Below are 15607 nucleotides of genomic sequence, written 5' to 3'. Positions count from 1 at the left end.
GGCCTGAAGAATGCCGCACAGACGTTCCAGCGGTGGATGGACGCGGTGGGACACGACCTGGACTTCGCATTCATCTATTTGGATGACATCCTCATAACCAGCAGCAGTCGTCAGGAGCATCTGTCCCACCTCCGACAGCTCTTTGCCCGGCTGAGTGACTCCGGTCTAACGATCAACCTGGCCAAATGCCAGTTCGGGCTCGACACCATTGACTTCCTGGGCCACAGGATTACCACAGACGGGGCAACCCCTCTGCCCGCTAAGGTAGATGCGGTCCGCCATTTCCCCCGACCCACCACGGTCAAAGGCCTCCAGGAATTCGTAGGTATGGTCAATTTCTACCACTGCTTCCTCCCTTCAGCTGCCCGGATCATGCGCCCCCTGTTCGCCTTGCTGTCCGGTCCGGGCAAGGACATTACCTGGGACGAGGTGTCCGCCGCCGCTTTCATTCAAACGAAGGATGCCTTGGCGAATGCCACGATGCTAGTGCACCCCAGAATGGATGTCCCTACCGCCCTCACGGTGGACACCTCTAACACGGCAGTCGGTGGGGTACTGGAGCAGCTCATCGCGGGCCGCTGGCAACCCCTGGCGTTTTTCAGCAAACACCTGCGGCCACCCGAGCTCAAATACAGTGCTTTCGACCGGGAGCTGTTGGCGCTATACCTGGCAATCCGGCATTTCAGGTACTTCTTAGAAGGTAGGCCCTTCACCGCGTTCACGGACCACAAACCGCTTACCTTTACATTCACAAAGGTGTCCGATCCCTGGTCGTCCCGCCAGCAGCGCCATCTGTCCTACATCTCTGAATACACGACAGACGTCCGGCACGTCTCGGGTAAGGACAATGTCGTGGCGGATGCGCACTCTCGCCCTAACATTCACGCCCTTTCCCAAGGGGTAGACTTTGAGGCACTGGCTGAGGCACAGTTGGCAGATGAGGAGATCCCGTGTTACAGAACCGCAGTCTCCGGTTTGCAGCTCCAGGACCTCCCCATAGGCCCAGGTGAGAGGACCCTACTCTGTGACGTCGCCACCGGCCAGCCCCGCCCCGTCGTCCCGGCACCTTGGCGACGACGTGTGTTCGACTCCATTCATAACTTGGCCCACCCCTCCATCCGCACTACCGTCCGGATGGTCTCCAGCAGGTTCGTTTGGCACGGACTCCGCAAGCAGGTCCATGACTGGGCCAGAACGTGCCTGCACTGCCAGACGGCCAAGGTGCAGCGACACACCAAGGCCCCGCCGCAGGAGTTCCACCCCACCCACCGGCGTTTCGACCACATTCATGTGGATATCGTGGGCCCCCTGCCTGTGTCACGCGGGGCGCGGCACCTCCTGACTATCGTGGACAGGTTCACAAGATGGCCAGAGGCGGTCCCGCTCACCGACACCACCTCCGAATCTTGCGCCCGGGCGCTGATCGCCACCTGGGTGTCCCGCTTTGGTGTCCCGGCCCACATTACCTCCGACAGAGGCGCCCAGTTCACCTCCAGCCTCTGGTCAGCGATGGCCAACCTGTTGGGGACTCAGCTGCACCACACCACTGCCTACCACCCACAGTCGAACGGACTGGTGGAGCGTTTCCACCGCCACCTGAAGTCGGCTCTCATGGCCCGCCTGCGAGGAGCTAACTGGGCGGACGAGCTTCCCTGGGTCCTGCTCGGCGTCCGCACGGCGCCCAAAGGCGATCTGCACGCTTCGTCGGCCGAGTTGGTGTACGGCGCGCCCCTGGTCGTTCCCGGGGAGTTCATACCAGCCCCAAGGGGGCGAGAGGAAGAACCCGCAGCGGTCCTGGGCAGACTACGCGAGAGACTCGGTGCCCTGGCCCCCATGCCCACTTCGCAGCATGGGCAGCACCCGACCTGCGTACCCAAAGATCTGCAGAACTGTAAGTTTGTGTTTGTGCGCCGGGGCGGGCATCGGCCACCGCTGCAACGGCCCTACGAGGGGCCGTTTACGGTGATCAGAAACGACGGGTCCACGTTCGTGCTGGAGGTTGGGGGGAGAGAGGAGGTTTTCACGGTGGACCGACTCAAACCGGCCCACGTGGACTTGGCGCAACCGGTCGAGTTTCCGGCACCACGGCGCAGAGGCCGACCTCCCAAACAGGGCCCGGCCCAGACTGTGGACATTGGGGGGTGTACCGCCGGTTCTGGGGGGGGGTTATGTGGCGACCCAATTACTAGCACACTCGAACCGGCTGACAATTAGCCAGAGCCAGAGACAAAGATACATAGCCTCAAGGAGTTTCAGTTACGTGCCTCTCGAAGTATCGAGTGGGGGGAGACAGGCTTTAAAGCAAGACTGTGTTTTTGAAATAAACTTATTCCGTGGTTGCAGTTTACCGACTCCGTGTCGTAATTTCAGCGCTGCGCGTAGCACGCCGCTACACGTTTCTATTTTTGGCACTTTGGACAGCCGCCTTCAGGATCTTTTCTTTATCTTGGTATCTTAAGCACTTTATCAAAATTGATCGTGGATTTTGATCAGCTTGAGGTCTTGACCTTAAGGTTCTGTGAGCCCTTTCAATCTCAATTGGAGTTTCTCCTTCCATTTCCAATTTTTCAGGGATCCATTTTTGAAAAAAATTTATTGGATCTTCTCCTTCTATATCTTCTTTAAGTCCAACAATTTTAATATTGTTTCGTCTACTAAAATTTTCAAGCTTGTCAATTTTTTCCATAAATTGTTTTCTTTCTGATGTCCAGGCAGTATTCTCATCTTCCATTTTGTTCATTCTTTCAACCATGTCTTCCGTTTTAGTTTCCAAGTCCATAATTCTCTTTTCCATTTTTTCCTCTCTTTGTCATTTTATCAAGCATAATCTCCATATTTGTCATTTTTTTGGATTACTTTTTGATTACTTTTAATTACTTTTAATGCGCCTAATTTACGCATTATTTGCTTCAAAGTCTTTTCTATATTTCCAGAAGAACTTTTATCTCCATCTTCGTCTGATCTTTCCAGAGAATCTGACTCTCCCTCAGATTCACTTTCACTTTCGGTTGCAGTCGTAACTGGGCTTTGTAGTTCTGGTTGCTCCCGTTTGTGCGTGCTCCTTCCTTCACGTTTGCGCAGTTCTCGTTGGTCTTTTCCTTTAGGAATGGCCGATGTTGCCGCAGTTTCCTGTTCCATATCGTCGGTGGTATAATGTACCTGAGTCCGCGGTTCTTTTGTAGAAGTGGGCCTTGATTCTGCTCCAACTTGCGTTGTCTTCCCGCTATTTATTTTTTGTCACAACAGTGTTATATACAGTTAAAGCTGGCAGAGGCCATCTGTGAATGGAGTGGAGTTGTTTCCTGTGTAAAGCTGTGTGCATTTTTCAGTTATCTTTCTCAGTACCGTGGATTCTGGTTAATTGGGACACATCGGGACCAGTACATTTTGGCCCAATTAAGCAGCTGCCCCAATTAGCTGAGTTTCATGGAAATAGTTAAAAAGGTAAACAAAAAAGATAAACTACTGGGCATTCAACCAGTGTGCAAAGGACAACAAACTGTGCAAATACAGACAGAAAGAAAGAATAATAATAATAAATAAGTAAGCAATAAATATTGAGAACATGGGCTTAATGGGCCCATTTGGCCCAAATGGGGTAACTACACTCAATGTACACTCAATTGAATTTCATGTCTATGTTAGTAGCTAAATACTATTTTGCTTCCCCTTTCCTCATAAACACAAGATTTTGCAGATGCCGGAAATCCAGAGCAACATAAACAAAATGCTGAAAGATCTTAGCAGTTCAGACAGCATCTATAGAGAGGAATGAAGAGTCAATAATTCGGTCCAAGACCCATCATCAGGAATGGAAAGGAAAGGAGCAGAAGCCAGAATAAAAGGTGGGGAGTTGAGGGAGTACAAGTTGGAAGGTGATAGGTTGAAGAGGTTAAGAGCTGAAGAATATGGAATCTGATAGGAGATGAGAGTGGGCCCCAGGAGAAAGGGAAGGAGGAGTGGAATCAGAGAGAGGTGATAGGCAGATGAGGAGAAGATAAGGGGTAAGAGCAAAGCTGGAATAGAAAAAGAGAAATGTGTGAGGGGGGCGAAATTACTGGAAAGTGTCTATGGAGACCAGGTCAGTGGGTGTATTTAAGATGGTGATTAGTCAAGGCATAAAAGGTTACGGGGAAAAGGCAGGAGTCTAGGGTTGAGAAAGAAGTGGATCAACCATGATGAAATTGTGGAGCAGAATTGCTGGGACTAATTGCCTAATTTTTCTCCTATGTCTTATGGTCGTATGAAAGTTAGAGCAATCAATATTTGTGCCATCAGGTTTGCTACCCAGACAGAATTTGAGGTTTCGCTCCTCCGACCTTAGTGACAGTAGAGGTGGCCGTGGACCAACATGCCAGAATGGATATACAGATTGTAATTAAAATGCTTGACCAGCAGGAAATACTGCTGGTCGCAGAGGGAGTGAAAGTGTTGGATATAGCAATCCTCCAGTCTACATCGGGTCTCAAACACTGTAAAGAAGGCCACCCTGAACACTCACAGGTGAAGTGTTGCATAGGGAAGGACTGTTCGAAGCCCTGCTTAGTGGTGATGGCAGAGGTGAACGGGCAGGTGTAGCACTTTTTTCATTGGCAGGGATGAGATTCCAACAGGTTCTACCACTAATTAGAAAATGAATCTCAGGGATGTATATGGTGACATATATGTACTTTGATAATAACTTTACTTTGAACTTAAAATCTGCTTTTAAACTGGTAGAAATAGCGAAGTATGATCGGATATGATGTGTTTTATTCTATGTTTCAATATACATGTGAACAATAAATCTTTTAAAATAAGCCATCTTTATAATCTTTAACTTTATACTGGTCATCTCCCACAACCTCCCCCATCTTTCAGTCCAGAAGAACAGTCCTGACTGAGACGTCAACTGTCCGTTTCCCTCCACGGATGCTGCCTGAACCGTAGAATTCCTGTAGTACTGTGGTGAACTACAGATACCTGTCTGGACACGCCCCTCTGCTGACTGCTCCTGTGGTTCCTCCCACAGACCCCTGTATAAAGGCGGTTGGAGGCACTGCTCCTCCCTCAGTCTCCAGGATGTTGTGTGGTGGTCTCTTGCTACTAATCGTGGTTTCTTGCAGCTAATAAAAGCCTATCGTTTGCCTCCCGTCTCCGAGAGTTGTTGATGGTGCATCAAGTACCTCGTTTGTTTGCTTTGTTTCTCATCCACTGTGTTATAGAGTGGAAATGACAAATTATTTTTTGTTTTGCAGATGAAGCGAGCATTGATCAGTTCTCCTCCACTGGACATGCTCCCACCCCCAGAGGGAAGGAAATCCAGAGCGTGGTTTTGCCTCAAGGCCTCTGGTATCGGTGCCAGACCTCGACTGTTTACGCCATACATCGAAGAAGCCAAGGCAAGCTGACATAAAGCAACTAGTTCATCTTACCAGTATTAGAATGCAGCAGTTCAGAATATTGCAGAGAAATGCTGTAGTTAAGTGTTGCCATTGGGCAGAAGCCTTAGATCCCACACCTGCAGGCCAGGAATAGTTATTACACTTCAACCATCAGGTTAACCTCACTCACCTCAATATTGAATTGATTCCACAACTTATAGACTCATTTTCAGGGACTCAACAACTCATGTTCTCAGTATTATTTATTTACTTATTTATGTACTATTAATTTTATTTATTTTGTATTTGCACAGTTTGTCTTCTTTTGCACATTGATTGTCAGTCTTTGTAGCTTTTCTTTGATTTTGTAGTGTTTTTTGTTCTACTGTGAATGCCTGCAAGAAAATGAATCTCAGGGTAGTATATGGTGACATACAAAAATCAAATCAAATCAAGTTCAGTTTTAATTATCAGTCAACCATTCATGAATACAGCTGAATGAAACAGCGTTCCTCTGGGGCTAAGGTACAAAATATACACAGCACATTCAAAATAACAAGCAAAACGAAACATAGTAACACCAAAAAATAAATACATAGCCAAGTCCCTGAGCAACATGTCCTGCAAATTGATGGTACAGTTCTCAGCAGTGTGCAGGCGCACACAATCCAGCCTGCCATTCTATTGATCGGGCGTTGGAAGGCAGCTTCGACAGCAGAGGCCAGCCCCCACACTACACCACCTTCGGCGTCCCCTCTCCTGGTCAGCAGCAGCAGGTACGCCCGTGGCTTGAGGCCTAGTCTTTGCCACAACCAAGGCCACGCGGCTGCTCTGCCATCTGACACACCACCGAACAAGAGAAACAGCCCCGTGGCATCTTATATTATCAATATCACGTATTTTGATAATTACTTTGATGTCGGTACAGCCGTATCTTTAATGCATCCAGCCTGTGACATTATTTAAAACCCAGGGCTCGTTCCACCTCGCTTCCTTGTTTTTTAACTCGTGATTTAATGCTTGCTAATTAGCAGTGGGTTTTATTTGTCCTGTGAGTCTGCATATTGCTTTAAAGTAAAACTTTATTAACAAGATATGTATATATCGCCATATTTATTTTTATGTATTTATTTAAAGATGCAACGCAAACTAGGTCCTTCCGGCTCTTTGAGCCTTGCCACCCAGCAATTGTCTAATTTAGTCATAGCCTAGTCACGGGACAGTCTGCATGACCAATTAACCTACCATCCGGTACCGAGGGAGGAAACCCACATGGTCACGGGGGAGAACATGCCAACTCCTTACAAGCAGGGCAGGAATTGAACCCCGGTCGCTGCTACTGTAAAGCATCGTGCTAACCGCTATGCTACCATTACACCTAAAATTCATTTTCTGGCAAGCATTCACAGTAGAATAAAGAAATAAGATTGAATCAATGAAAAACTGCACACAAACAAAGACTGACAAACAATAGTACAAAAGAAGCAACTGTGCAAATACAAATAAAATAATAGTAATAATAATGACACTGGGCACATGACGTGTAGAGTCTTCGAAAGGGAGTCCATAGGTTGTGGTGTCACTTCAGAGATGAGGTGATTGAAGGTATCCATGCTGGCTCAGGAGCCTGATGGGTGAAGGTTAACAACTGTTCCTATGGCTCCTGTACCACCTTCCCAGCAGCAAAAAGAAGAGAACATGGTCTGGATGGTGTGGGTCCTTGATGATGGTTGCTGCCTTCTTGTGGCAGTGCTCCTTGTAGATGTGCTCAGTGGCTGAGAGGTCTTTTCCTGTGATGGATCCGCTACTTTTTATAGGCTTTTCCTTTCTTGGGCATTGGTGTTTCCATACCATGCTGTGATGCAGCCAGACAGGATGCTCTCCACTCTGCATCTATTCTCACTTTGTTTCGCAAAGCTTTGTTTTTATTGGTTGCTGTTGCAATTGCCTTGCTTTGACAGTCAAGCTGTTCTTTTAAGAAAAGAAACCATAAGATACAGTTGAAGTCAGAAGTTGACATACACCTTAGCCAGAAACATTTAAATTCAGTTTTTCACAATTCCTGACATGTAATCCTAGAAAACATTCCCTGTCTTAGGTCAGTTAGGATCACTAATTTATTTTAAGAATGTGAAATGTCAGAATAATAGTAGAGAGAATGATTTATTTCAGCTTTTATTTCTTTCATCACTTTCCCAGTGGGTCAGAAGTTTACATACATTCTGTTAGTATTTGGTAGCATTGCCTTTAAATTGTTTAACTTGGGTCAAACATTTTGGATAGTCTTCCACAAGCTTCTCACAGTAAGTTGCTGGAATTTTGTTCCATTCCTCCAGACAGAACTGGTGTAACTGAGTCAGGTTTGCAGGCCTCCTTGCTCGCACACGCTTTTTCAGTTCTGCCCACAAATTTTCTATCAGATTGATGTCAGGGCTTTGTGATGGCCACTCCAATACCTTGACTTTGTTGTCCTCAAGCAATTTTGCCACAACTTTGGAGGTATGCTTGGGGTCATTGTCCATTTGGAAGACCCATTTGCGACTGAGCTTTAACTTCCTGGCTGATGTCTTGAGATGTTGCTTCAATATATCCACATAATTTTCCTTCCTCATGATGCCATCTATTTTGAAAAGTGCACCAGTCCCTCATGTAGCAAAGCACCCCCACAACATGATGCTGCCACCCCCGTGCTTCACGGTTGGGATGGTTTTCTTCGCACCCTTTTTCCTCCAAACATAACGATGGTCATTATGGCCAAACAGTTCAATTTTTGTTTCATCAGACCAGAGGACATTTCACCAAAAAGTAAGATCTTTGTCCCCATGTGCACTTGCAAACTGTAGTCTGGCTTTTTTATGGCGATTTTGGAGCAGTGGCTTCTTCCTTGCTGAGCAGCCTTTCAGGTTATGTCAATATAGGACTCATTTTACTGTGGATATAGATACTTGTGTACCTGTTTCCTCCAGCATCTTCACAAGGTCCTTTGCTGTTGTTCTGGGATTGATTTGCTCTTTTTGCACCAAAGTATATTCATCTCTAGGAGACAGAATGCATCTCCTTCCTGAGCGGTATGACAGCTGCGTAGTCCCATGGTGTTTATACTTGCATACTATTGTTTGTACAGATGAACGTGGTACCTTCAGGCGTTTGGAAATTGCTCCCAAGGATGAACCAGAGTTGACATCATTTTCTGACCTCAATCCGATAGAAAATTTGTGGGCAGAACTGAAAAAAATGTCAGGAATTGTGAAAAACTGAGTTTAAATGTATTTGGCTAAGGTGTACGCAAACTTCTGACTTCAACTGTATAGGAGCAGAATTTGGCTCAGCGAGTCTGCTCCACCATTTCATCAAAGACCCATCAAAAGATAACCAGTTCAATCCTGGAATCCTTTTCATGAACCTCCTTTGAATCCTCTTCAATGTCAATACATGCCCTCTAAGATAAGGGACTCAAAGCTGCTTACAAGTGTTTTATAAAGCCTCTTTGCTTTTATATTCTAGCCCTCTTGAAATGAATGCTGATACCATCAACCTGCAAATTAACCTTTAGGGAATACTGCACGAGGACACCCAAGCTCCTTTACGCCTCCAAATTTTGAATTTTCTCTACGTGAATACCCATGGCCTTTTGCCAAAATGAGCACTCAAGTATGCGGCAGTAAAAAAGAATTGATTTAATAATGCAGCATTTAATAGAGGTGTTCAGAATTATTTAGGACTTCGATAAGAGCAGGTCACCATTGCCCAGAGGAAGATAAAATTTAATTTTTATTTACTGCACATTTGGAGATTCTGTGGAATTTGTGGCCACAGGTGGCTGTGGAGCCAAATCATTGGGCATATTTAAAGCAGAGGTTGAGAGATTCTTAATTAATCAAGGCATGAATAGATGTGGGGAGAAGGCAGGGAGAGGGAAAATGGGTCAGCCATGATAAAGTGGCAGAGCAGGCTGAATGGGCCAAATGGCCCAGTTCTGCTCCTATATCTTACAGTCTTAACGCAACAGGCCCTTCCAGCCCGTTGAGCCCACACTACCCAATTATACCCATGTGGCCTATTTATTTATTTATTGAAGTATAGTGCAGAACTGTCCCTTCCGCCCCTTCGTGACCCGCCACCCAGCAATACCCCGATTTAACCCTAGCCTAATCACAGGACAATTTACAGTGATCGATTAACCTACCGACCAATACAACTTTGGACTGTGGGAGGAAACCGGAGCACCTGGAGGAAACCCACGCAATCACGGGGAGCATGTACAAACTCCTTACAGACAGCTGCATGAATTGAACTCGGGTTGCTAGTGCTGTAAAGTATTGTGCTAACCACTACTCAACAATGCCAGCCACAAAATGCCAATGAAATGGGTGTAACATGAGTGGCTAAGACAAAATTGTAAATAAGAATTATTTTTTAGCGTAAAACTGATCTGAAAGCAATGCACTGTCTGAAAGGGAATTGGAAACTAATCCATTGTTAACTTTCAAAGAGAAATCAATGTGTACCTGAGGGAGTTGGAAAGGATGAACGTATAAGCCTTTGGGATAACCTAGAGGAGTGTACGTAATTGGTTAGAACTTTCAAAGAGTTGTTACATTTGCAATGGGCCAATGGCCTCTTGACTCGTGTGTTTCTCAAATGTGGCTGACTTAGCATACTGACTGAGTAGCAATCCCCACTCTCCACAGAGTTTACAGCACTCAAATTAGTCCGTTGGTCCACTGAATACATTTAGTTTAATTCAGAAGATGTGTAGCTTGGGTGGTTAATGATTGGGTTGTGTTCTTCGATCTTGGCAATTTAATTCCCAATGTTTCATCACTGTATGAGGAGACATCATCAGTGCGCGGTTAATTGTAATGTATCTTCTGAATGCACTGTCCTTTCCTATCATATTCCTCCTCTTAGACTACACACACAAAATGCTGGAGGAACTCGGGTCAGGCAGCATCTATGAAAAAGAGTAAACATTTGACACTTTGAGCTGAAACCCTTCCTCGGGACTGTGAAGGAAGGGGGACACAGGCCAGCTGGGAGGTGATAGGTGAAGCTAGGTGGGTGGGATAGGCAAGTGAGAAGAAGTGAAAGGTCTGAGTGGGGGAAAGGGTTTAATTCCAGGTGGAATATAAGGTGTTGCTCCTCCACACTGAAATGCTTATAATTGTATTTTAGTCAATCAGCTTATAGCCTTTTCACCAGCTTTTAACCCTCCTATGGGCAATAAAGACTTCTGCTCGTATCAAAGTCCTCCGTAAGTCTGAACCTCAAAGCAGAACAATGCAGAGAATAGACAAGGAAATGAATTTCTAGTATTAAATGTTGCATAAATCCTGATTTTTTTCTGCTGCACTCTTTAAGTTGAATGTTCATTTTGGCAAGTGGCCATGGGTTTCTTTTCAAAGGAAAGAACTACCAGCTCGACTGATCTAAATAAAAGCAAGACAATTGAAACAGCAAACTGATTTTTTTTTTTAAAAACAAGTCCTTGAGAAATATAGTTGTTAGTTAGGGTTTGTTCACAAAACTGATGTTGAGTCTTGAGGAATAAAAACACAAAATGCTGGCAGAACTCAGCAGGCCAGACAGCATCTGTGGGAGGAGGTAGTGACGACGTTTCGGGCCGTGGACCATCCCATGTTACTTCACTCCTGATGAATGGTTTCGGCCCGAAACCTCGTCACATAAATACATAATCGGGTATATTTAGGACAAATAAAAACACAAAATGCTGGCAGAACTCAGCAGGCCAGACAGCATTTATGGGAGGAGGTAGTGATGACGTTTCAGGCCGAAACCCTTCATCAGGAGTTGAGTCTTGAGGAATAAAAACACAAAATGCTGGCAGAACTCAGCAGGGAGGAGGTAATGACGACTTTTCGGGCTGAAACCCTTCATCAGGAGTTGAGTCATGAGGTGTGGTTTTTAGGCTCTCGTACCTGCTGCATGTTCCGCTTAGGGTTGGGGTGATCCCTGATGTTTTGATTGACAGAAGAATTACCTAGTTAATTTCCCAATTGGCTGTAGGGTGACAGATCGTCACATTATACAGCCAATACAGAAAGGTGTCATAGCTGTCTTTAATCCCTGAGACATTCCCTTGAATAAGACCTCCTTACCAGATTCCTTCTGTACTTCCAAAGGAGACTGTAGCCAGTCCTTGGCCCACTCATTCTCTTTCCATAAGTCAAGTCAAGTCAAGTTTACTGTTATTAACTATATACATGTATATTGTCAAATGAGACAAGTTTTCTCTGTGCCAGGGTGTAAAGCACAGAAGTACACGTACACACATATAACACACAAAAACTTAAAGTAAGAATAAAATCTACAGATGAATTACACATAAATAAACAAAGTGCATAAATTAAATATTGTAAGGTACAAATGGATTAGCTAGTGAAACTTCGAATACGATGTGGCAGAGAGTTCAAGAACCTAATGGCCTGAGGGAAGAAGCTATCCTATCTTGACCATTCTTGTCTTTATGTATTGGAGTCTCCTGCCTGGTGGTAGAATGTCAAGGAGGACGCTGGATGAACGGGTGGGATCCTTGATAATACTAAGGACCCTGCATGCTTTTCATAAAGAAGTGTATGAACAGGGTGCAATCAAAGCCACATTCTCAATGATATTAATAGATCATTAGAGCATAAAACATAGGAGCAGGATTCGACCCATTGAGCCTGCTCTCCCATTTCTTCATCATTGTTCTATCCCTCTTAACTCCTGTCTTGTCCCTGTAACCCTCAGCACACCCACTAATCAAGAACTTACCAACCTCCACTGTAAATGTACCCAATGACTTGGCCTCCACAGCTGTCTGTGGCAATCAATTGCACAGGTATAGTCTGCTTGGAATCAGCAAAACAACTAAAATACTGGAAAAACCAAGTGCAAGTTCTTTCCATTTAGATCGTGCTGGATGAGCTGATGTCAGAGCAGAGCAGTCTGGAAAAGGTTCGAATGAGTCGGATCTCCAGTGTCCCAGACACACTCTACATGGTTGACTCCAGCGTAGCAGATTTTTCTCGTTTTAATTCTGGATCACCCCAGGGATGCGATGAAAGTGTTTCTGCCACTCTGCGAGACGAAGTACCTGGTAGGTTGACTAATGATAATGGATCAGATTCCTCCCAGAAGTGTTGAGTTGCCCTTGAACTCTTTGACTGTAATGCCGGACATTTGATATGTATTTACTTGCTGCGACATGGAAAGAGGGTGTTTGAGTCAGAATTGAGTTTAATGTCACTGTCATGTGTTGTGAAATTTGTTGACTTTGCAACAGCACTATAATGCAATACATAATAATAGAGGAAAAAACTGTTAATTGCAGTAAGTATATATATATATATATATATATTAGATAAATAGTGAAAAAAATAGAAATATAAAAGTAGTGAGGTAGTGTTCATGGGTTCAATGTACATTCAGAAATCAGATGGCAAAAGGAAAGAAGCTGTTCCTGAATCGTTGAGTGTGTGCCTTCAGGCTTCAGTACCTCCTTCCTGATGGAAACAATGAGAACAAGCCGTGACCTGGGTGATAAGGGTCCTTAATAATGGATCCTGCCTTTTTGGGGCATTGTTCTTTGAAGGTGTTTTAGATACTATGGAAGCTAGTGCTGATGATGGAGCTAAGTTTACAACTCTCTGCAGTATACTTTGGCTGCCATTAGTCCTATTCCCCACAACTTGTTCTCTCTCATATGCCATTAACCCGTTGTTCACAGTTAAAAGTGAATTTATTATCAAATTATGTATTCAATATACAACCTTGAGATTAATTTTCCTGCAGGCACCCACAGAAAAATAAGCAAATACAGTAGAATCCATGAAAAACTATACATAACAAAGGCAGAGTCCCTGAAAGTGAGACTGCATGCTGTGTAGTCAGTTCAGGCAAGTGAAGGTGCCTAATAGTTATAGGTACAACTGTTCATGAACCTGGTGGCATGGGACCCAATATTCTTGCACCTCCCACCCAACAGTAGTAGCAAGAAGAGAGAGACAGGTCAAACATAAGTAGGTGGGACGAACTCAGGTGGGCGATCTTGGCTGGCATGGAATAATGGGGCTGAACACTGGTTCGTCTTCCGCTCTCAGGCCTTGATGCTTTAATCTGGTTTGATGTCCATCCTGCTTTGTCTGCACCAAGGTGGCCCTACCTACATTAAGTTATATATGGCCCTTGTAAGTTAGATATGGCCCTTGTGGCTAAAGTGATCGGGGGTATGGAGAGAAAGCAGGTACAGGGTTCTGAGTTGGATGATCAGCCATGATCATACTGAATGGTAGTGCAGGCTCGAAGGGCCGAATGGCCTACTCCTGCACCTATTTTCTATGTTTACATTCCTGAGAGTCAAGTTTACTGAATCCTTCAGGAGATAGTAAAATCGCTAGTTCATGTATACGGTTCAGAAGTATGTTTCTTAAAAGGAAATTACAGGCTGCGGATTCAGAAAAAGTATATCTAGTTGTTTTGTAAGCTGTCAGCAAAATGTCACGGTATATTGCCAGTGCCATCTTGGGAATGTGTCTTTGCTACATTAGAGTCGTATTTCTTATCATTGACATATGACGTGAAAATTGTTGTTTTGCAGCAGCAGTAGAGTGCAAAGACGCAAAAAAAAACTCACCTACTAATAGGTAGGTTGAAACCAGTGCGAACGGCAGAAACCATAATGGCCACAGGGAGAGGATGTAGAATCCGTGCCCTGAGGTCAGTGTTGAAACCAGGTCCCTGAAGCTGTAAAGCACCAGTAACCACAATCACCTAAAATTCCCACACAGAAGCAGAGGAGTACCCAGGAGGGTACTTGGAAAAAATGCATGGTTAAACTAGATGGTTAAGTTTCAGAAATGCAGCTCTTGTTTTAAATAATTTACCAAAGCCATTGTTTATATTTCCCTGTGTTTGGAAGTTGCCGTCTGGAGTTCAGTCATCTGGAACTTAGTTTCTTGTAGGGTCAACAGTTAGAGCATTTTTTGCGGTTAGCACATATGGTAAATAACTTCAACACCAGTCTTAGATGCAAATATGAATTGTGGATTAAATCTAAAATGCAGCTTAGAACAATGGGTGCCCAAAACCATGAACCACATTAAATTGGAAGACCAGACAGTACTGATTAAATTTATTATTTGGGTGTCTGTCATGTGGGTGCAAAGAGGGAGGTGTGTTGTTCAAAGGAGGCATTGTAAATATGGAATCTTTAGCCTGAATTGCCCTTTGACTTTTAACATATAACTTTGACTTTTAGTGTTGGGTCAGGCAGACCTATTGCTATGAAAGAGTCTTAGTATGATGCATGCTATGTCTCATTTTGTCCAATGAAGAGAATACTTCATGTGTACCCATACTTCAACAACTTTGTTAACGCAACCATATTTGGGGGCTTGCCCGGGACACCTTTGAAGCCCTTCATGTGGCTGGAGGTCTCAGCAGTCTTCTAAGTGAGCGGGCATTATTAAAATTGACACTCACACTAGGACCTGTTCATGTCAGTGTCTATCATTTACACAGTGGAGAACTGAACTAATAGATATAAAAGTTTGTGTGTGTGTGTGTGCGTGTGCATGTAAGAGACTAAGCCTGTTAATATGGTGAGGCCAGTTGCGAAGGGTGATTATTGAATATTCGGGACACCAGTGAGTTTGTGTAAACTCGTTCCGGGAACTGTATTTTAGCATATGCTTTTGTGACTTTGTGTGCCTTGGTGTAACAGATGCAAAGGAATCATGAGTTTAGACACACGAGTGGCAGATTGCAGAGTACATACATTGCGGTTTTAAGCATGTATTGTTTAACTTGTGTCCATCATTTATGTTTTACGGAGCGTGGGAATTAGTGCGGAGCTGTTTCAGGGAGAGGTTTTACCCAGATATATCTGTGAGGATGACACCTATTGAGGTCAAGAACCCTGATGACCCAAGTGAGCCCTTGACCCTAATTAGAACCATCCATAAGCCCAGCAATGGATGTAAGGGGGAGGTTTCAGACAAAGAGCAATCCAACTGACCTCAGTGGTGGAGCTGGTGGAAGATGATGACACATCACAACAGCACTGTGGGCAGAGGAGGGCTGCAGCAGTGAGGGGTCCCCAGTCATCTTGCACTCCATGCCACTGGACCCTGACCCCGATCTGTCAAGGACTGAGTGGTATTAAGCAGTCACACACAGGTGTTCTCCAGTAAGGGAATCCACCCAAACCCTTTAGGGGAATACTCAACTTGAGTGATCAC

The 15607-nt window shown here is 44.8% G+C and overlaps 1 protein-coding gene across 1 annotated transcript in view; it reads left to right on the top strand.

Annotated features, from left to right (window-relative positions):
- Nucleotides 1-15607, top strand: part of LOC140737391 (BTB/POZ domain-containing protein 7-like) — a 196443-nt gene that overhangs the window by 151253 nt on the left and 29583 nt on the right. Inside the window, 2 exon segments of the mRNA XM_073063872.1 lie at nt 5238-5381; nt 12279-12465. Coding sequence (XP_072919973.1) covers nt 5238-5381; nt 12279-12465 — 331 coding nt within the window.

Source organism: Hemitrygon akajei, chromosome 12 (genome assembly GCF_048418815.1).
Source record: "Hemitrygon akajei chromosome 12, sHemAka1.3, whole genome shotgun sequence".
NCBI classification, from domain to species: Eukaryota; Metazoa; Chordata; class Chondrichthyes; order Myliobatiformes; family Dasyatidae; genus Hemitrygon; species Hemitrygon akajei.
The sequence above is the reverse complement of the archived record's forward strand: the minus strand, read 5'-3'. Positions and strand labels throughout refer to the sequence as shown.